Genomic DNA, 18,960 nt, shown 5'->3' with positions numbered 1-18,960 from the left:
GGATGCACAGTCACTGTGGGGATCTGCTTCTGTCTTGGCTCATCATGTCCTACAGTGATAAAGGGTGACTGTGTCAGTGGATGGTCAACTATGGCCCTAACATATGCAGATTCTCCAAAGAGCTACTATCATACATGGCTCCAGTGTACAGAAATCCTGGAAGTGAGGAAAGGGGTTATTTCCACTTCTGAAGCTTATTGGCCACAATTTTGAAATAAGCTCTATTAACAAATAAATTTAGAATTTGCATTTTGCGCTATTTTTCCCCAGACGTATGTTAAGTCATTCCTTATAATTTGGAGAAATGCATTACATGGATTTTTTTTCAAAGAAACTAGTTTTATCTGAAAAATCACAAAAGTCAGTAACTGTAGAAAACTGCATCATTTAAATGAAACATTACCTTGTATGAGATCTCAAAGTTTTCACCACCCCAAATCTGGAGACCTGGATCATACAGACCCAGTTCAAAGAAGAACTCTCGTTCAATAGCAAATAATCCACCAGCCATGGCTGGGGACCTAAGAAAGAAAAACACCAAGATAACCATTAAAGACAAACCCCCAACATCCTTTTGCCAATAGAAAACAAGATTTTTGGAATACAGTCTAAATATGCACAGAAGAGACAAAACTGATGGCCAAACATTAAGAAATTATAAATCCTTCAAAAATAACTTGTTCCTGATTCCTTAGCGAATTTACCAAAATTTCTGAAACCAAATTAGTTTGTCACAAATTGGAGCATTGTATCATTTTACCATTAGAGGGCGCCTTGGTTCTTTGTTGATTTAAAAATTAAGGCTTCATTTTAGTTAAAATAAAAATTTCTTTCACTCCTGAAACACAGAGCCACACAGCCGTGGTTTGCTAACTGCTCCTGCAATGATTTATGAGTCATTCTGGGATGAACGAAACCATACACCATGGAAGTAGTCCGTCATTTTTTAATTTTATAGCTCAAGGGCTTGCCAAATAAGAGTGTAAATCACACTAGAACAGCCACAGTTCATTCAGAGTTTGCAAATGTAGTGTAGGAATTACACAGGAGAATTCCACATTGCTATTTACTGTATAAAATGAAAAAGGGTGATCTCTGGGCCTTCTTGAATGGATCTTAAATTAGGTACATTTTGAGGCAAGAGAAAAAGGACTGGGTATATTTTTAGGATCAAGTCACTCCTACTATTGGAAGAAATGAAAGTGGAATAATTTTCATACTGCTAAATGCCCTTCCACTCCCAAGGAAAAATTAATTATTAATGCATCACAATTCTTAAGTTTTAGGGAACTTCATACCTTTAGGTACCTTCTTCGTCATCACACCTAATACTAAACCAATCACTGAATAATATTGATTTGACTTGGAAAATTTTGAATCTGTCTACTTCTTTCCAACTTCATTGATACCACCCTAGACCACACCAACACTGCTTGGACTATGCCATATCTCCAGAACTTGTGTCCTTTATTCTATTCTATCCCCATCCAAATCTATTCACACAGCAGCCAGAGCAGACTCCTTTGCATGGGCCTGTATGATTCCTCCCCACTGCCTAGGCTCACCCAGCTCCCTCTAACCAGCTCTTTGTCACTCTGCTCTTAGCTTAGCTAGGTCATGCCTTTGCCACAGAGGCTTCACCATGCTATTTATACTCCTAAATGTTCTTCCTCCTTAAAGTCTCAGCCTCGATGACACTTTGTCAGGGAGGCCTTTCTGGGGCCTCTAGCTGGATCAAGTTTTCCTTTCCATAAGTTCCGCATACCTGTGATTTTTTTTTCGTACTACTTATCATAGTTGCTGTTTCAGATTTTTGTGTGTGTGTGTGTGTGTGTGTGTGTGTAGTAATCTGTTCAATTTCTATCTCTCTCCTATATTTTAAGTTTCATGAGGGAAGATATCTGTTAAAATGTACAGTGGCTGGCACATAGTAAGCACTCAATATTTGTTGAGTAGATAATGAATCAGATAACATTTCCATACTAACAGAAAACCACATCAAGAGAAAATTGTTTTTCTATGCCTTTTCTTCTTAAAATATACTAACTAAATACACAGTACTATCACATTTTTGGTTATACTTTAACTGTCATTAAAAATTGTTCCACTACAACTGTGCACATTTGGCTTTTAGATATATTCCCATCCATCTGAGTACAGATTTGAAAATGCTTTAACCCATTGGTCCCATCATCCCAGATGTGAAACACCTAAATAAAACTTAAACTGAGCAACAAATATACCAGTCATGGAAACTTTGAAATAATATTTGAATATGTATTATGTTTTCAGAATTGAAAACTTGGTTTTAGTGGGCTATGTGGAAATTTGTGAGTTAGTTAAAGGGAAACCACTCTTAAGTTTTATAGCTTGCTTTAAAAAGGTCTTTACCAGCCTGTGGAATGAACAGAAACATAAATGTAGTCAGCACCCTTTATTTTTTCCCCCTAGAATTATTTGTTAGGTTAAGGAGGTAAGCAGCAGATTCCTGAAGTATTTTGGGTAAGAAATTTTCAAATGAAAATTTGGAGAATGTCCAAAAAAGCTTAAAGTTCTGTAATTTCCTTATGTTTGCCATTCAGTATCTTGATATCATGACATGCCCAAATCCCATTAGCATTTCCACAACATTGAAGCATCTTTCCAAAACAAAGTTCTAACATTTATCAGCAGCATAACAGGGAGAAAGAAACTGAAAGCAGAACCATAGGGTCAAAAAATAAAAACAGACACACTTTGGAGACAGCTGCACTAACATTTAGCAAACATTTCATTTGGGGGTCACTTTTTTGAAAGACAGTAAAATGTTCCAATTGAAAGATCAAAAAGAAGAGAGTAGCATAAATTGTTCTACTTGAAGAACCACAAGAAGAGACTAAAGCTGATTGTGGAACAGAGTTTTCTTTTAATCAAGCACTCTTCTGAGAATGAAGCCATAGGGAGTCTATGTAACATCTTCTAAAGTGATGCATTTTTATTCATCAGATTTAACCAGAGCAAAATTAATATTTAAGAGTTAGCATATAAAACAAAAGGAGGGAACTTCCCAAATCTCTTGCTAGTGTCTTTCATTGTTATCATCACACTAAGGCATCAAAGTGGAAATTAGAATCTTAGATTGTAAGTAATTTATGTATTTTAAATTTATATAATGATATTGTCACCAAGAGAACAAAATTTGTTATCTAGTCTAATAGGACAGGACAGTAAAGGTTTTCTTTTTTTACCTTATCGTTTCACATTATTTGTTTTCCCCAATGAAAGAGTATAATTAAATAGTGGAGCTTGCATTTACGGTAAAAGCAATTACAAAGGAGCAAATGTGAATTCAAAGCTCTAAAAGAGTGGAAGGAAAGAAGCTCTTTCAGAATCTGAGACAGCATCTACAGGTTTAACAACAAATGTTTAGCTTGCCAAGAAGTTAATAGGTTAGCAGCAACCGGAGAAAAGAAAAATATGTAAGTGATTTAGTGATTACCGATACGGTTCAGTTTTTGTCTTTCTCAGTCTCTTCTCTTGAGGGGTCAGAGGCACCCGTTTCCAGAGCATACTCCAATCCCATGCTCCTCGGGCATACCCATCTTCATCACCACCCCCTTGGGGTACAATTTCATATGTGTTGCCATTTATGACATCTATAAGCGGCACAGTGCAAATGGTTCTGTATTGTGTTGATGATGGCAGCAAAGATCAAATGGAAACGTACGTATGGACCCACATATTTATATGAGTTCATGGGGAAGGAAAAAAAAAGTACTTAGATAAACATTCAACATTGAAAAAAAAAGTAATAATCTTTACCGATAAGGTTCAGTTTTATGTTTTCTTTTGGCCTTTTCCTTGTGGCTTAGAGGGATACGTTTCCACAGTAAACTCCAGTCCCAGGCCCCTCGGGCAAAACCATCTTCATCCCCACCTTGCTGTGGTTCAATGGAATAATCATTCCCATCTATGTAATCTATTAGAGGCACAGTACATGTAGTTCTGAAACATTTACAGAAAATGAAGAAGCATTTAAGAACCCCAAACTGACTAGTTCAGCATGCCTAACTACATTGTCCTTTTTTGTAGTTTTGTTGTTGTTGTTTTGTAATTGGTTTATTTTGCATTAGGGAACTTTAATATCTAATGGGGAAACAGCAAATGAATGTTCCTCACAAGCCAAAAGCCTGTCAGTGCAAGGACAGATAGAGGAGACTTATCTAGGCTTACAGACAAACTTCAGGGACAAAGGCCCTTGCCAACTGAGTTTAACAGTGTTTTTTCCATTTCATTTTGGTGCTAGTGGCAACTTTCTCTTGGTAATTTTGCACTATTTACAAGATTTTTCTTTCTGTCATTCTTCCTCCCTGTCCCCCATTAAAAATGTGTGTGTGCATGAGCATGTGTTAATAATAGTTGCCATATCATTAGTGGTTTCTAGCTCTTTGTTGCTATTTCTTTGAAAGCAGTTTTTATAAAAATGTGTTTTTGTGCTTGTACTCAATCGCCTTCCCTCCACCTTTTATTGCAAATATAAAGGTTCTGTAATGTATTGCTGCTTAAAAAAAAAAAAAAAAAAAAAAAAAAAAAAAACAGCAAGAACAAAATCCCTCAAAATCTGTTAAAAACTTAAGTGGTGCAAGAATTTGGAACAAAAGAGAAAAAAGCCAATTCTTTCTATTTGGACATCATAAAAATGATAGTACTGTGCAACCAATCAGATACAGAGTTGACATTACAAAGGTAATCTGGTACCTTGCTTGTTTCAATGCTCATATTGTTGGAAAGGGTTTTAAAATGTATTTCCTAAAACATAGATTGTACCTTCCCATAACCAGGTTACAGTTTTCTTTAGAAACCAAGAGAAAGGAAAACTCTCTGGGGGCTTAGAACATTGATACGGGCAAGTAAATCCTAAAAGGGGGCTTTAGTCTTTCCAGAGTATGAACACACACTGGAGGTTCCCTGTGGGATATAAGAGATTGTCACTGGAACTTTGGAAAACCACTTTCTTACTGCCAGGAAGACTGCTAGCATCTCCCTGGACAAACTTGGTTATCTGATACCTGGTTTATATCTTTTCTCACTAATCATGCTTTTCAAATTTCTAAAAAAATGGTACAATTTAAAATGGCCCAGAGACCTCAGTTTGGTAGTTTATTAGCTATCTAATCTGGGGCAAATTACTTAATTTCCCTAAGCCTCAGGATCCACTTCTATAAATGAAGCTAATGATCTCTTAACTTTCAGGGCTGCTGTGAAGATTAAGTCAGGCAGCATGTGAAAAAAATGTTTTATAGGACTTCATCTTAAATCCTCTGATGATAAAATATTCTAAGTTCTTCCTCTGACTCATGCCATTCACAAAAGAGATAGGTCTCATTCTCCTAGATTCTGAAATAGCCAGAATTCTGGATGAGAAGCAAGAAAGGCTTTTGGAACTAGGAGATTATGCTGCCTTCTGCTGTTTCACACATTTCTGGAGATTTATCGGTGAGCACCACATTTCCATGGCACAGCTATCCATTTCTAAACCTTAAAGTTTTCACAGGAACCCAAAGCCTTGACAGAAGTCATAGCTGGTCCTTACTAACTAAGGTAATAATTTAAAAGGGTGTTAAAAAAGAATAGGTACAATTTCAAAGCATGGTTCTTCAAGTCTCTAGAACTCGTGTTCATGTTTAGAGGGAGCAACTAATATTTCTGTTCAGGAAAGTTTTTGGAATCAGAGGGAGTCTCAGTAATGGAATCACAAGATGACTCGACCTAGTTTCCCAAATACCAGACTTCATTTGAATCAGCCCAAAGTATCAGCCAAGTTCCACCCAAGGAAACAACTAGCTCAAGGATAACACTTAAAACCCAATACTTGATGCACTAACTAGAAGTGGAATCAAAGAATATTATTTGTCTTTCCAGGACAAGGTTTACTTTTCAACTAGGAAAGAAAAAAAACAAGGTAATGTTACCTGTCCTTAGAAATGGGAGCTACAAGTGGTGCATACCAGTTAACTGCCACCTCACAGTGGGCATCAAGGTATATCAAAACCTTAAAAAAAAGAGGCAGGGTGAAAGAATACTCCTTGCATACGGTACATCACAAATCACACACAATTTAAAATCAGACGCTAACAAAAATTAGCATTATAGTCAATTTTGACACAGTAGTTATTTGTTCAAGCCAGCATTCTCATTTCATTTTTAAAACTTGAAGGGTGATTAAAAATTTATATAATCTTTTAGTTACCAAATCCAAGCTAAAGACATTGTGGATAGCATATGCTTCCTACCTGTCCAAGTTTAGCCTTCTGAGCACCAATACTTCGTGCTTGAATTAATCCTTCTCTTCTCTCATTTCGGAATACCTTTACTAGGCCATTCCACATCTTAATGTAGTCATCCAGTTTTTCTTTTAAGTGGTCTATGAATAAAAAATTTAATCAACATTATAAAATCAAAACTTCGCATATAAACAAGTATTATTTTTCTCAACAAAGAGTATAAATGTGCTGGACAGTCAATAATTTTACATGGGCCCTATCAAATATTTAATCTATTAAGAGGACAAGCAAGGACTGTGGCCTGCTGGGGGTGTAGCTCAGTAGAAAAGCCTGAGCTCAGCATCAGTGAGGCCCTGGGTTCAATCCCCAGGGGGGAATAAAGAATGGAAGCTGATATGCATTACTTAAGTTAAAATTTAAGCTTAATATATCTACAGAGAACTGGTTGGTGTGACAATTATCAAACATCCTGCTAAACTTAAAATAAATGGTGATTATGCCAATTGACAGTTGAGTCTTTAAGATACATTAAAAATTTTTTTTAAATTAACACAGTAATGTTCAATCTAAAAGATTTTTTGTTGTTTGTGTTGTCAGAAGCAATGATTTTGATTTCTGAAGATACAGTGTGCACTGATAACATAAAACTTCACCGAAATCTGCATGGGTTATACATTTCATTTCTGGGCTATCTTTCTCCAACTGCAATAGGGAATGAAGTCTGCAGTCTTATTGTGATGAATATGGTTCCTGCCATGTTGGTGAATAACTATCAAAAGATCCCATTTTCTGTATATCTTAGCATTACAAGTATGTGTATAATTTTATTGGATTGTTATTATAATTGTATATATATACATATATGTTTATAATTTAGTAGAGGATATTTTCTTTTATAAAAACCAGATACATGGGCTGGGGTTGTAGCTCAGTGATAGAGCCCTTATGAATTAGATCCTCAGCACCACATAAAAATAAATAAATAAAATAAAATCATTATGTCCACTACAACTAAAAATATTTTTAAAACAACAACAACACACATTATGTCCATCTATGACTAAAAATATTTTAAAACAACAACAGCAAAAATATATTTGGCAAAATTTCCATCTTGGCTTCCCATTGTAAGAGAACAGCTTTTGTTTTTATCACTATGAGCCTGTGAAATTTGCTCACCACAGCCAGAACAAGCTCTAAAGATGATTCTTGACAATACAAAAACTGTTTAAAAATTTGGCCTATGAATATAAAAATCACAAAAAATTGCTACAGAAATGAGCTAGGGGTTAAATAGGTATATCAGACAATACACTTAATATTTTACTAATTTTAGGAATCTTCTATTAGTAAGACACCAAGAAACACATGGGTATTCAGAATTTAGAATTTTTTTTTCCTTCTGTTTTGGCAGTTTTAATGAGTGTTATAAATAAAACTCTTGTGCTTCATGTTTCCCCCCACCCCAGAAAATCTGGGTAATTTTCCCTTCTAGATTTTATTTATTTATATACTTTTAAAACCTTTTTCTTTTCTTTTCTTTCTTTTTTAAGACTAGTATCCTAAGTTATTATTTTTTTAAAAAATTTTTCTTTCTGAATTCCATTAGGTACATTTTTGGATGTGCAACCTAAACCATCTTAATTACATTTTTATGGACAGAAATAAGTTGGTGGCCTATTCTTCAAGTTTAGATTATTGTTTAAGATGGCCCAAAAGAAGAAATAGTGAATACAATGACTCCTTGCTCCTCTGAAATCTTACGTGGTAATAGACTGTATTAAGGTTCAAAATATCCACTACTCCTGGAGTAAAATTATCCGCCTCTAACCCACTGATGTCAGGCTGGGTGTGTGGTTTGCTGTGGCCAATGACACATGGATAGAAATGCTATGGGTCACTTGTCAGCAGAAGCACTGAGGTCTTTTGTGTTTTACTAGATCTCTTCTTTCTTCTACCTTTATGCAGGCAGCATGAGCTGAGGCTGCTCTGCAAAATGTAGATCTTGCAATGAAGATAGAGCACAGAGATAGGCTGACCTGTAGGAAATGTATTATAAACAGAGAAAACCTTTTGTTGTTATGAGCCATTAAGAGTGGAGTTGAGGGGCTGCTCTGCAAGGCAGAGCACTTGCCTCGCATGTGTGAGGCTCTGGGTTCGATCCTTAGCACCACATAAAAATAAAGGAAATATATAAAGTAAAGATATTGTATCTATATTTAAAAAAAAAAAAAACATTAAAAAGAAAAAGAGTGGAGTTGTGTTTTACCTTAGCCTGACTTAGCCTCCCTGGCTGATGCACATGTGTGTGGAGGAGCTTGCTATTTTAAAGGCTCCAAACCTTGTTGAGAGGACACACCAATTTTCAGAAATCTAAGTGTTATTATGAGTAGTTAGCTCCTTTGTGAGGTTTTTATTAGTAATTTTTCTCAAATGGAAAACTTACCAATTCAAAGTTTAGTTTCTGAATATATTGGAGAAAGTACAAACCAAATTTTTCACTCCAGCCATATTAAGTAAATATGATATAATTTTACTGAAGTTAGGACCAACAGATTTTAAAATTATTGTGAGTTTGGGAAAACTAATGACAGATTTTCTGTAGCTCTGTTCAAGGAGAACCTTAAAGGCTTTGCATACTATGAGCAGTCCCTGCATGACTACCTTCAAATTGAGGTACATGAGACTGAACATAAGAGATCTATAGAAACAGAAGCACTGATCACAAAAAGGTGAAAGTAAAAGGCACAAAAATCTTAAGCCCAAAATTCTGTTCTGATTTTCAGGATCAAGTAGTTATTTCAGGATGGTAAATACTTTTTAGTAAGCCTTTACATTTTTAAGGATATGTTAAAATTTTTCTTATGTTAATAATATAGGGGTTCTTAAAATCAGTACAATCAAAGGAGATTTCTCAGAGTTGTTTTGTTGGTTTAGAGTTTTCTATACTTATAATATTGTTGGTACCAACAGTATCATCATAAAACATATGTTCAAATATTTGTCTTAGAATAAGAATAATATTTTTGATGTAAACATTCCTGTGATAGAAAATTGCAATGAAGATAACATATCTATAATCTCAGTAACTCCAGAGTAGGATCGTAATCCATGCCAGCCTTGGCAAGTTATTGAGACCCTCAGCAACTTAGCAAGACCCTGTCTCAAAATTAAAATAAAAAAGACTAGAGATATGATTCAATGGTAGAGTGTCCCTGGGTTCAATCCCCAATAGCAAAAGAAATGAAAAAAGTCTAAATGCATTTGATATGATTACAAAATTTAAAACTATACATTCTCTAGTGTGATTAAATAGGATTGGTCCCTTTATCTTGCTACACCAAGATAAAGGGACAAGGAAGTAAGTCATATTTCTATTTCTCCTAATGCTAACATGTATGCAGATCACGATTATAGTCATGTCTCTGCAAAAACAGTATGAGTTTATCCAGATTACAAGAGTTCTAAATTAAGTGGAGGAAGGAAGCCTTTCTAAAGTCTTTTAGAAAGATATTTTCATGCTACCTATGTTCTGTCTACATTCAATGATACCACTCTTATACAGAACAATTTTCTGCAAAATTTATTTGCCAGAATGAAAACATCCTGTTATTATTGAGTAGTCTGAGCTCTCCGGTCAATTTCCAAAAGTTTCAATTCTATTTTGAGACAAGAAAAAAAATCCAGATCTGGGTTGCAGCAGCAAAATTCCATTTTTATTTACATGCTGACTTAGGTTCTGAGTTACAGCATTATCTGTATTTTTACTTTATGTCATTAGTGAATGTCCTCAATGTAACAGTAATATATTTAAAGAAAATATATAATTTAAAAAATCACTGGGGCTGGGACTGTGGCTCAGCGGTAGAGCGCTCGCTTAGCACGGGCGGGACCCAGGTTCAATTCTCAGCATCACATTAAAAAAAAATAAAGGCATTGTGTTGTGTCCATCTACAAAAAAAAGATTCTCTCTCTCTCCTTAAAAAAAAAAAAAAAAAAAAATCACTTATCTGAAAGATCACTGCTCAATCATTCTCTTGCCAAATTGAGCCAAGACTAACCAAGACCTTCCTAAATGTTAAAATAGCTGCCTCCTTAAAAAGAATAAAAAGCATAACTTCCTTTTGTTTACTATTCTAAACTAAATACGTAACAAAATAAGCTTTAAAATATACTATAATAAATAAAAATAGTTCATAGTTTCTGGTCAAAATTAATATTTCCATCATCATTCAAATATAAAGTATAGGCTATGCAATATGTATATGGATTTCAATGTGAAAACTGTGGACGGCCCTTTGGGTGGCCTTGCAATAGACATGTGATTGCATTTTTTCAGTCTTTCAAACTTCCATGACTAAAATTTTGCAAAATCCAAGCCCTAAAGAACTGGTATAGTGTAAGATAGTGACTGAAGACACAAACTTATGAGCCCGTGGCTTTGCATCCAACTTTTAATTACTGTCTTTGGGACTGTTAGCAAGTTACTTGACATTTCTGAGCCTTTGGTATGTAAAATGGAGATAATGACAATATTTATTCTAAAAATTACTGTTAGGATTAACAAAATAATTCATATACAATGCTTGGCACAGTGTCACTTGCTGATAATAAATACTGTTGGCAGTAACACTTAATTTTAAATTTGCAATTACTCATAATTAACTCGTTTTAAAGACAAACTGTCAACTTGATAGCCATTACCTTTATTACTGAAATCATCAATTAACACAATCTCTGCTAAATATTTCCTTGGAGTTCTTTTGATTACACTGTGGACTGTTCTCATGAGGGTTGACCATCCTTCATTATGGAAGACAATGACAACACTTGAAGTAAGCAGGTTTTCATCATAATGCCAATACTTGCATCTGCAAAAAGAAAATTTCATCATATTTATTTAGAGGTAATTTATAATGCTTGGCTCCAAACTTACTATGATTGTATTTTTCTAATTGGATAAAGTTTTATTGATTTAAATAAAGAAAGTGAATGAAATACAGTCTTTCATATTTTAGCAGAAACACAAGATAGAAGAGAAAGCAGCCATGAGATAAAGTTATTCCTAGATAAAGCTAATTCACAACCAGAACATGGTGGGGTAAAAAGAACTACTTTATAAATTTCTGCTGAGAATGTGTAAGATACTACTGACAGGTATCAGGTTGTTGTTTTCTCTGACATAGATATTAGTTTATTTTCCTTTTTGAAACTTGAGCTTTTGGTGCAAGATGTTTACTTCACTTCTTGTGAAGAAACAACTCTATTACTGTGTTTAAAAGCTGTCCTGCTCTAATATGGATAAGTAACTCAGAAAAAAAAAATTTAAGAGGCAGAACCAAAGCATACAGCAGGCATTAAAAACTTAATCTTGAATGAATAAACAAAGTCTAATGTTGTTTAGACTTTGTTGACTGGCTAAAAAGGATCTTTAGTTATTCTGTACAAAACTATCTGAAAAAACTGCATCAAGAATAAAGTTTTCCTCCTAACAGGATGAAGCACAAGACAGGGCCCAGCCCAAAGGAGACTCAGGATGCCAGGGGAGGGTCAAGAGTATGATTCTAAAAGAGGGGATTCAAGTACAACCTCAAGTAAGGAGAAGACAAATGCTCTTTCAGAATAACAAGTTCAAAAATATAGTAATGGAGAAATGCAAGTTTTGTAAGAAGATGTGATAAGTACTTCTGGAGAACAACTAATGTAGGCAGAGCAAGGAACATCTAATTTTAGGTAGGTAGGGATGGTAATCCCCCAAAACAAACTGGGTTCCAGATGGAGGCTCAGGCTACATTTTTCTTCCTCTTACTCTAACCACTGGGCTGAAAGTGGCAGAACTGGCTAGGAAGGACAGCTAATTTCTAAGGTAACTCAAGGAAACAAGCAAGATAGGAAATTTGAAAGGGAAATGGAAAGGAGTTGAAAACAAACTAAAGGAGGGTGGGAAGTGGGTATGTTGAAGACAAGAGAGAGGATCCATGAGGGCTTCTTCACTATCCTTGGACACTCCATGTGGAAACCTCCCAAAGGCCTTGTACTCTTGCAAAGGACAGGGGACAAGAGAGCTGGAACAGTACGTTGCTCATTTTATCCACTTCTTCTTGCCTATTGCATTTAGAAATAATAATTCTCTAAACATGTAGTCTAGATTGTGTGCCAGTAACAACTCTGGTTATTTATTTTTTCTCACTTTTTTATATTCTTTGTTTTAAAAACAACAAAATTATCACACAGCTTGCCATACAAAACTCAAATGATACAGAACTTTATAATGATGAAAATTCCCTTTCTACCTCTCTCCAAGCATGTCAGATTTCATCTTCTAGAGGAAATCATCATTAATAGTTGCTTGTATTTTTCTAAGTTTCTATTCATGAAGACATGTCTGCATGTGTACATGACATATATTCAGATGATTAGGTATAAATTCTTCTTTTATGTGAGCATGTACAGACACATCTAATTCTTTTTAATAATTGTATAGTGTTCCATAGTATAACTATTACATAACCTATTTAATCATTTCCTGATCAATGAATGTATCAGTTGAGTCTTCAACAACTGTTGAAATGATCAATCTTATGTATATATCTCCATGCTATTGAGATACGGCAACATTTCCTATAAAATGTTCAAGATTGTAAGTTCATTAAGGGTAGGAACGTCTTCTGTTGTGCTCACCACCTTGTTCCTGGCTCCTAACACACAGAAGCTACTCCATAATAATTTACTGAATTGCTTTGGAGATAGTTATTTTGAAATGCCTTTTGATGTATTTTCTTCTCTCAATAATGTCCACTCAATGCATAATTTTTCTATTTAAAGTACCCTTGAGAACAAGTAAGTCCAGATGGTTCCACATTCCATGGAGAAGGGGGCTATTCCTCTTCCACATGAAAGATTAGTAAAAGCTCTTTTAGTAGAAAAATCTGGAAGAACCAAAGTAACGGAACATAACAAAAGCAGATGAAGGAAGAGACTTTTGCCTGGCCTCCATTTCTAAGCTTCAGGAGGAGACCATCTAATGTGGGGAGGCTACATTGCATTCTCCCTTCCCACCTCTTTTTTTTTTTTTTTTTCCTGTAGTTTCTCTTGGCTGTAGAGTGACATGATAGAGCTCAGAAGCTTCCACAAGCTTTCAGTGGGGAATATAACAAGTAGTTAAGAGTTAAGAGCCAGCAGCCTGTTAGGAGATGCAGTGGTAAGGCATAAGATGACATGCAGTGAATACATGGGGTAGAAGTTTTAGGCCAGGGTCTGGCTGTAAAATACAAGTAAAGTAAGAAAATGGGGATGAGTCACCAGAGTGAGGCTGCTGTGAAAGGGACCATTGGCCCTAAATTTAGGAAAGTGATAACCTTAAGTTACTATGGTTAGAATGTATTCCCAAAGCTAACATATTAGAAACTTATCCCTAAGGCAACAATGATGGGAAGTGGGGCCTAAGGAGAGGTGGTTAGGCTTTGAGGGCAAAGTGTATACATTAATGCTATTATCAAGGCAATGGCTTCCTGAAAAGGAAGCTTGGGGCCTCTTCCCTCTTGCTTTCTCTTGTTCAAATTCTACCTTCCAGAGATCTAGCCCAGACTGCCCACACAAATAGCCCATGCAGGACCCAGGCTCTCAGTAGACCTGATCCCCCCAACCCCCACATGTCAGATACCCGCCAGAGCCTAGCCCCTTCCAGCCAGCAGATTACCAAGGGAGGTCAAGCCCGGTGGCCCAGATCCATCCACTCCAACTTGCGCAGGACCCAGGTCCAGGATGCAGTAGCATTCATTGAGGGACACCAGCAGGGTCTGGAAGCCCAACATCAAGGTGAGATACAGACAATCTGCACGGGTACTACAAGAATATAGGGATGAAACTATAATATCTCAGATCCACACTGCAAGAAAGCAAGACACACAGACAACATGAAAAAACAAGGAAGGAAAGTGGCCCAAACAAATCAGGATACTATAATAATAGAACCCATGGACAGCAAAGTTGACGAAATGTCAGAGAAAAAGTTCAGAAGGTTCATAATTAAAATGATCTGTGAATTAAAGAATGACCTAAATGAGCAAATACAGGCCAAAATGGATCACTCCAACAATGAGATAAGATAGCAAATACGGGTAGCAAAAGATTACTTCAAGAGAGAGAGACTCTGAAAAAAAAAAAAAAAGTCAGAAATCCTTAAAATAAAGGATACAATAAATCAAATAAAAAACTCAATAGAAAGCATAACCAACAGACAAGATCACTTGGGAGAAAGAACATCAGACAATGAAGACAAAGTATATAATCTGAAAAATAAAGTTGATCACACAGTGAAGATAGTTAGAAACCAGAACAGAACATCCAAGAATTATGGGACTGCATCAAAAGACCAAATATAAGAGTTATTGGGATAGAGGAAGGCACAGAGTTTCAAACCACAGGAATGCACAATCTCTTCAATGAGATAATATCAGAAAATTTCCCGAACATGAAGAATGAATTGAAAAACCAAATACAAGAGGCTTACAGGACACCAAATGTACAAAATTACAACAGATGTATATCAAGGCACATTATAATGAAAATGCCTAACATACAGAATAAGGATAGAATCTTAAAAGCCACAAAAGAGAGGAATCAGATCACATATAGGGAGAGACCAATTTGTATCTCAGAAGATTTTTCAACCCAGACCCTCAAAGACAGGAGATTGTGGAACAACATATACCAAATTCTGAAAGAAAATGGATGTCAACTGAGAATCTTATATCCAGCAAAACTAAGCTTTAGACTTGAGGATAAAATAAAAACTTATATGATAAACAAAAGTTAAGAGTTTACAACTAGAAAGCCTGCACTACAGAACATCCTTAGCAAAGTATTCCAAGAAGAGAAAAAGAAAAACAATGATGAAAATCAGCAGAGGGAGAGATTACACTAAAGGAAAATCTAATCAGAGGTGAAACCAAGTCATATAAAATACAAAAATAAACAAAAATGGCTACGAATACAAATCATGTCTCAATTATAACCCTGAATGTTAATGGCCTAAACTCACCAATCAAAAGACATAGACTAGCAGATTGGATTAAAAAAAGAGAAAAAAGATACAACAAACGCTGCCTCTAAAGACTCACTTTATAGAAAAAGATATCCACAGACTGAAGGTGAGGGGTTGGGAAAAATCATACCACTCATATGAACTGCGGAAGCAAGCAGGGGTTTCCATCCTCATATCAAATAAAGTAGACTTCAAACTAAAGTCAATCAAAAAGGATAAAGAAGGACACTACATACTGCACAAGGGAACCATACACCAACAAGACTTAACAATTATTTATGCCTCAAACAATGGAGCATCTACGTTCATCAAACAAACTCTTTTCAAGTTCAAGAGTCAAAAAGACCAAAACACAATAATTTTGGGTGAACTTAACACACGCCTTTTATCACTAGATAGATCTTCCAAACAGAAGCTGAACAAAGAAACTATAGAACTCAATAATACAAACAATAACTTAGACTTAACTGACATATATAGAATATTTCATCCTTTAACGAGAGAATACACTTTCTTCTCAGCAGCACATGGATCCTTCTCTAAAACAGAACATAATCTATGCCACAAAGCAATTCTTAGCAAATATAAAAAAAGTAGAGATACCACCTTGCATTCTATCAGATCATGATGGAATGAAATTAAACATCAATGATAAAATAAGAAATAAAATCCACTCCAACACCTGAAGACTAAATAATATGCTGCTGAATGAACAATGGGTAGCAGAAGACATCAAGGAGGAGATTAAAAAATTTTTAGTGGTTAATGAGAACACAGATACAACATATCGAAATCTCTGAGACACTATGAAAGCAGTTCTAAGAGGAAAGTTCATTGCATGGAGTTCATTCCTTAAAAGAAGAAAAAGTCAACAAATAAATGATTTAACATTACATCTCAAAGCCCTAGGGAAAAAAAAAAAGAACAAATAAACACCAAAAGCAGCAGAGGACAGGAAATAATTAAAATCAGAGCTGAAATCAATAAAATTGAAACTAGAGAAACAATTAAAAAAATGACAGGACAAAGAGTTGGTTCTTAGAAAAAATAAATAAAATTGACAGACCCTTAGCCATGCTAATGAAGAGAAAGAGAAAACTCAAATCACTGACATAAATGATGAAAAAGGAAATATCACAACAGACACTACAGAAATACAGAAGATAATTAGAAATTATTTTGAAAACTTGTACTCCAATAAAATACAAAATATTGAAGGCATCAACAAATTTCTAGAGTTATATAATTTGCAAAATTTGAATCAGGATGATTTAACAGGATGATTTAAACAGATTAATTTCAAGTGATGAAACAGCAGATGCCATCAAAAGCCTACCAACCAAGAAAAGCCCAGGACCAGACGGATACACAGCCAAGTTCTACAAGACCTTTAAAGAAGAACTAATACCAATGCTCTTCCATTTATTTCAGGAAATAGAAAAAGAGTCAGCACTTCCAAACTCATTCTATGAAGCCAATATCACCCTGATTCCAAAACCAGGCAAAGACACACACAAAACAAACAAACAAACAAACAAAAAAACTTCAGACTAATATCTCTAATGAGCCTATGCAAAAATTCTTAATAAAATTCTGGCAAATCAAATACAGAAACATATCAAAAAGGTGGAGCACCATGATCAAGTGGGATTCATCCTAGGGATGCAAGGTTGGTTCAACATATAGAAATCAATAAATTTAATTCGTCACATCAATAGACTTAAAGATAAGAATCATATCAATAAACGCAGAAAAAGCATTTGACAAAATACAGCATCCCTTTATGTTCAAAACACTAGAAAAATTAGGGATAACAGGAACATATCTCAACATCATAAAGGCTACCTATGTTAAGCCCCAGGCCAACATTATTCTAAATGGAGAAAAATTGAAGACATTCCCTCTAAAAACTGGAACAAGGCAGGGATGCCCTCTTGCACCACTTCTATTTAACACAGTTCTTGAAACACTGGCCAGAGCTATTAGACAGGTTAAACAAATTAAAGGGATACACATAGGAAAAAAAGAACTCAAATTGGCACTATTTGCTGATGATATGATTCTATACCTAGAAGACCCTAATAGTTCCACCAGAAAACTTCTAGAACTAGTAAATGAATTCAGCAAAGTAGCAGGATATAAAATCGACACCCATAAATCAAAAGCATTTCTGTAAATTAGTGATAAATCCTCAGAAATGGAAATGAGGAAAACTACCCCATTTATAATAGCCTCAAAAATAAAATAAAATACTTGGGAATCACTCAACAAAAGAAGTGAAAGATCTACATAATGAAAATTACAAAACCCTAAAGAAAGAAGTCAAAGAAGACCTTAGAAGAAAGATCTACCTTGCTCTTGGATAGGAAGAACTAATATTATCAAAATGACCATACTTATAAAAGCCAATATACAGATTTAATGTGATTCTGATCAAAATCCCAATGACATTCCTCATATAAATAGAAAAAGCAATCATGAAATTCATCTGGAAAAATAAGAGACCCAGAATAGCTAAAGCAATCCTTAGCAGAAAGAGTGAAGCAGGTGGCTTCACTATACCAGAACTTAAACTATACTACAGAGCAACAGTAATAAAAACAGCATGGTATTGGCACCAAAACAGACTGGAGACCAATGGTACAGAATAGAGGAAATAGAAACTAAGCCACAAAACGACAATTATCTTTATATTAGATAAAGGTGCTAAGAACATGCACTGGAGAAAAGATAGCCTCTTCAACAAATGGTGCTGGGAAAACTGGAAATCCATATGCAACAAAATGAAATCAAACCCTTATCTCTCACCATGCATAAAATTCAACTCAAAATAGATCAAGGACTTAGGAATAAAACCAGAGACCCTGTGTCTAATAGAAGAAAAAGTAGGCCCATCATGTGGGATTAGGCCCCAACTTCCTTAATAAGACTCCTGTGTCACAAGAATTAAAATCAACAATCAATAAATGGGATGGATTTAAACTAGAAAGTTTCTTCTCAGCAAAAGAAACAATCTGTGAGGTGAATAGAGAGTCTACATCTTGGGAGCAAATCTTTACCCCTCACACATCAGATAGAGCACTAATCACTAGGGTATAAAAAGAACTCAAAAAGCTAAGCACCAAAAAAATCAAATAACCTAATCAATAAATAGGCCAAGGACCTGAACACTTTTCAGAAGATGATATACAATCAATCAACAAATATATAAAAAAAAGTTCATCATCACTAGCGATTAGGGAAATACAAATCAAAACCACTCTAAGATTTCATCTCACTCCAGTCAGAATGGCAGCTGTTATGAAGACAAACAACAATAAATGTTGGCGAGGATGTGGGGAAAAAGGCACACTCATACGTTGCTGGTGGGAGTGCAAATTGGTGTGGCCAATATGGAAAGCAGTATGGAGATTTCTTAGAAAATTGGGAATGGAACCACCATTTGACTCAGCTACCCCTCTCTTTGGTCTATACCCAAAGGACTTAAAAAAATGGCATACTATAGGGACACAGCCATATCAATGTTTAGAGCAGCACAATTCACAATAGCTAAACTGTGGAAACAACCTAGATGCCCTTCAATAGACAAATGGATAAAAAAAAATGTGTCATATATATACACAATGGAATATTACTCAGCAATAAAAGAAT

The 18,960-nt window shown here is 35.2% G+C and overlaps 1 protein-coding gene across 2 annotated transcripts in view; it reads right to left on the bottom strand.

Moving 5' to 3' along the window:
- The window catches only part of Galnt7 (polypeptide N-acetylgalactosaminyltransferase 7), a 127,175-nt gene that overhangs the window by 14,562 nt on the left and 93,653 nt on the right, over positions 1–18,960 (bottom strand). The window contains exons 3-7 of one of the 2 annotated variants that reach the window (XM_076852364.1): positions 10,968–11,134; positions 6,273–6,403; positions 5,952–6,031; positions 3,802–3,984; positions 404–521 (exon numbers count right to left, since the gene is read on the bottom strand). In XM_076852364.1, the coding sequence (XP_076708479.1) occupies positions 404–521; positions 3,802–3,984; positions 5,952–6,031; positions 6,273–6,403; positions 10,968–11,134 (679 nt within the window). Of the gene's footprint in view, positions 1–403; positions 522–3,478; positions 3,662–3,801; positions 3,985–5,951; positions 6,032–6,272; positions 6,404–10,967; positions 11,135–18,960 lie in introns of both variants that reach the window. The other variant, XM_076852363.1, reaches the window with a different exon arrangement.

The sequence above is a fragment of the Callospermophilus lateralis genome, chromosome 4 (assembly GCF_048772815.1).
Source record: "Callospermophilus lateralis isolate mCalLat2 chromosome 4, mCalLat2.hap1, whole genome shotgun sequence".
NCBI classification, from domain to species: Eukaryota; Metazoa; Chordata; class Mammalia; order Rodentia; family Sciuridae; genus Callospermophilus; species Callospermophilus lateralis.
The sequence above is the reverse complement of the archived record's forward strand: the minus strand, read 5'-3'. Positions and strand labels throughout refer to the sequence as shown.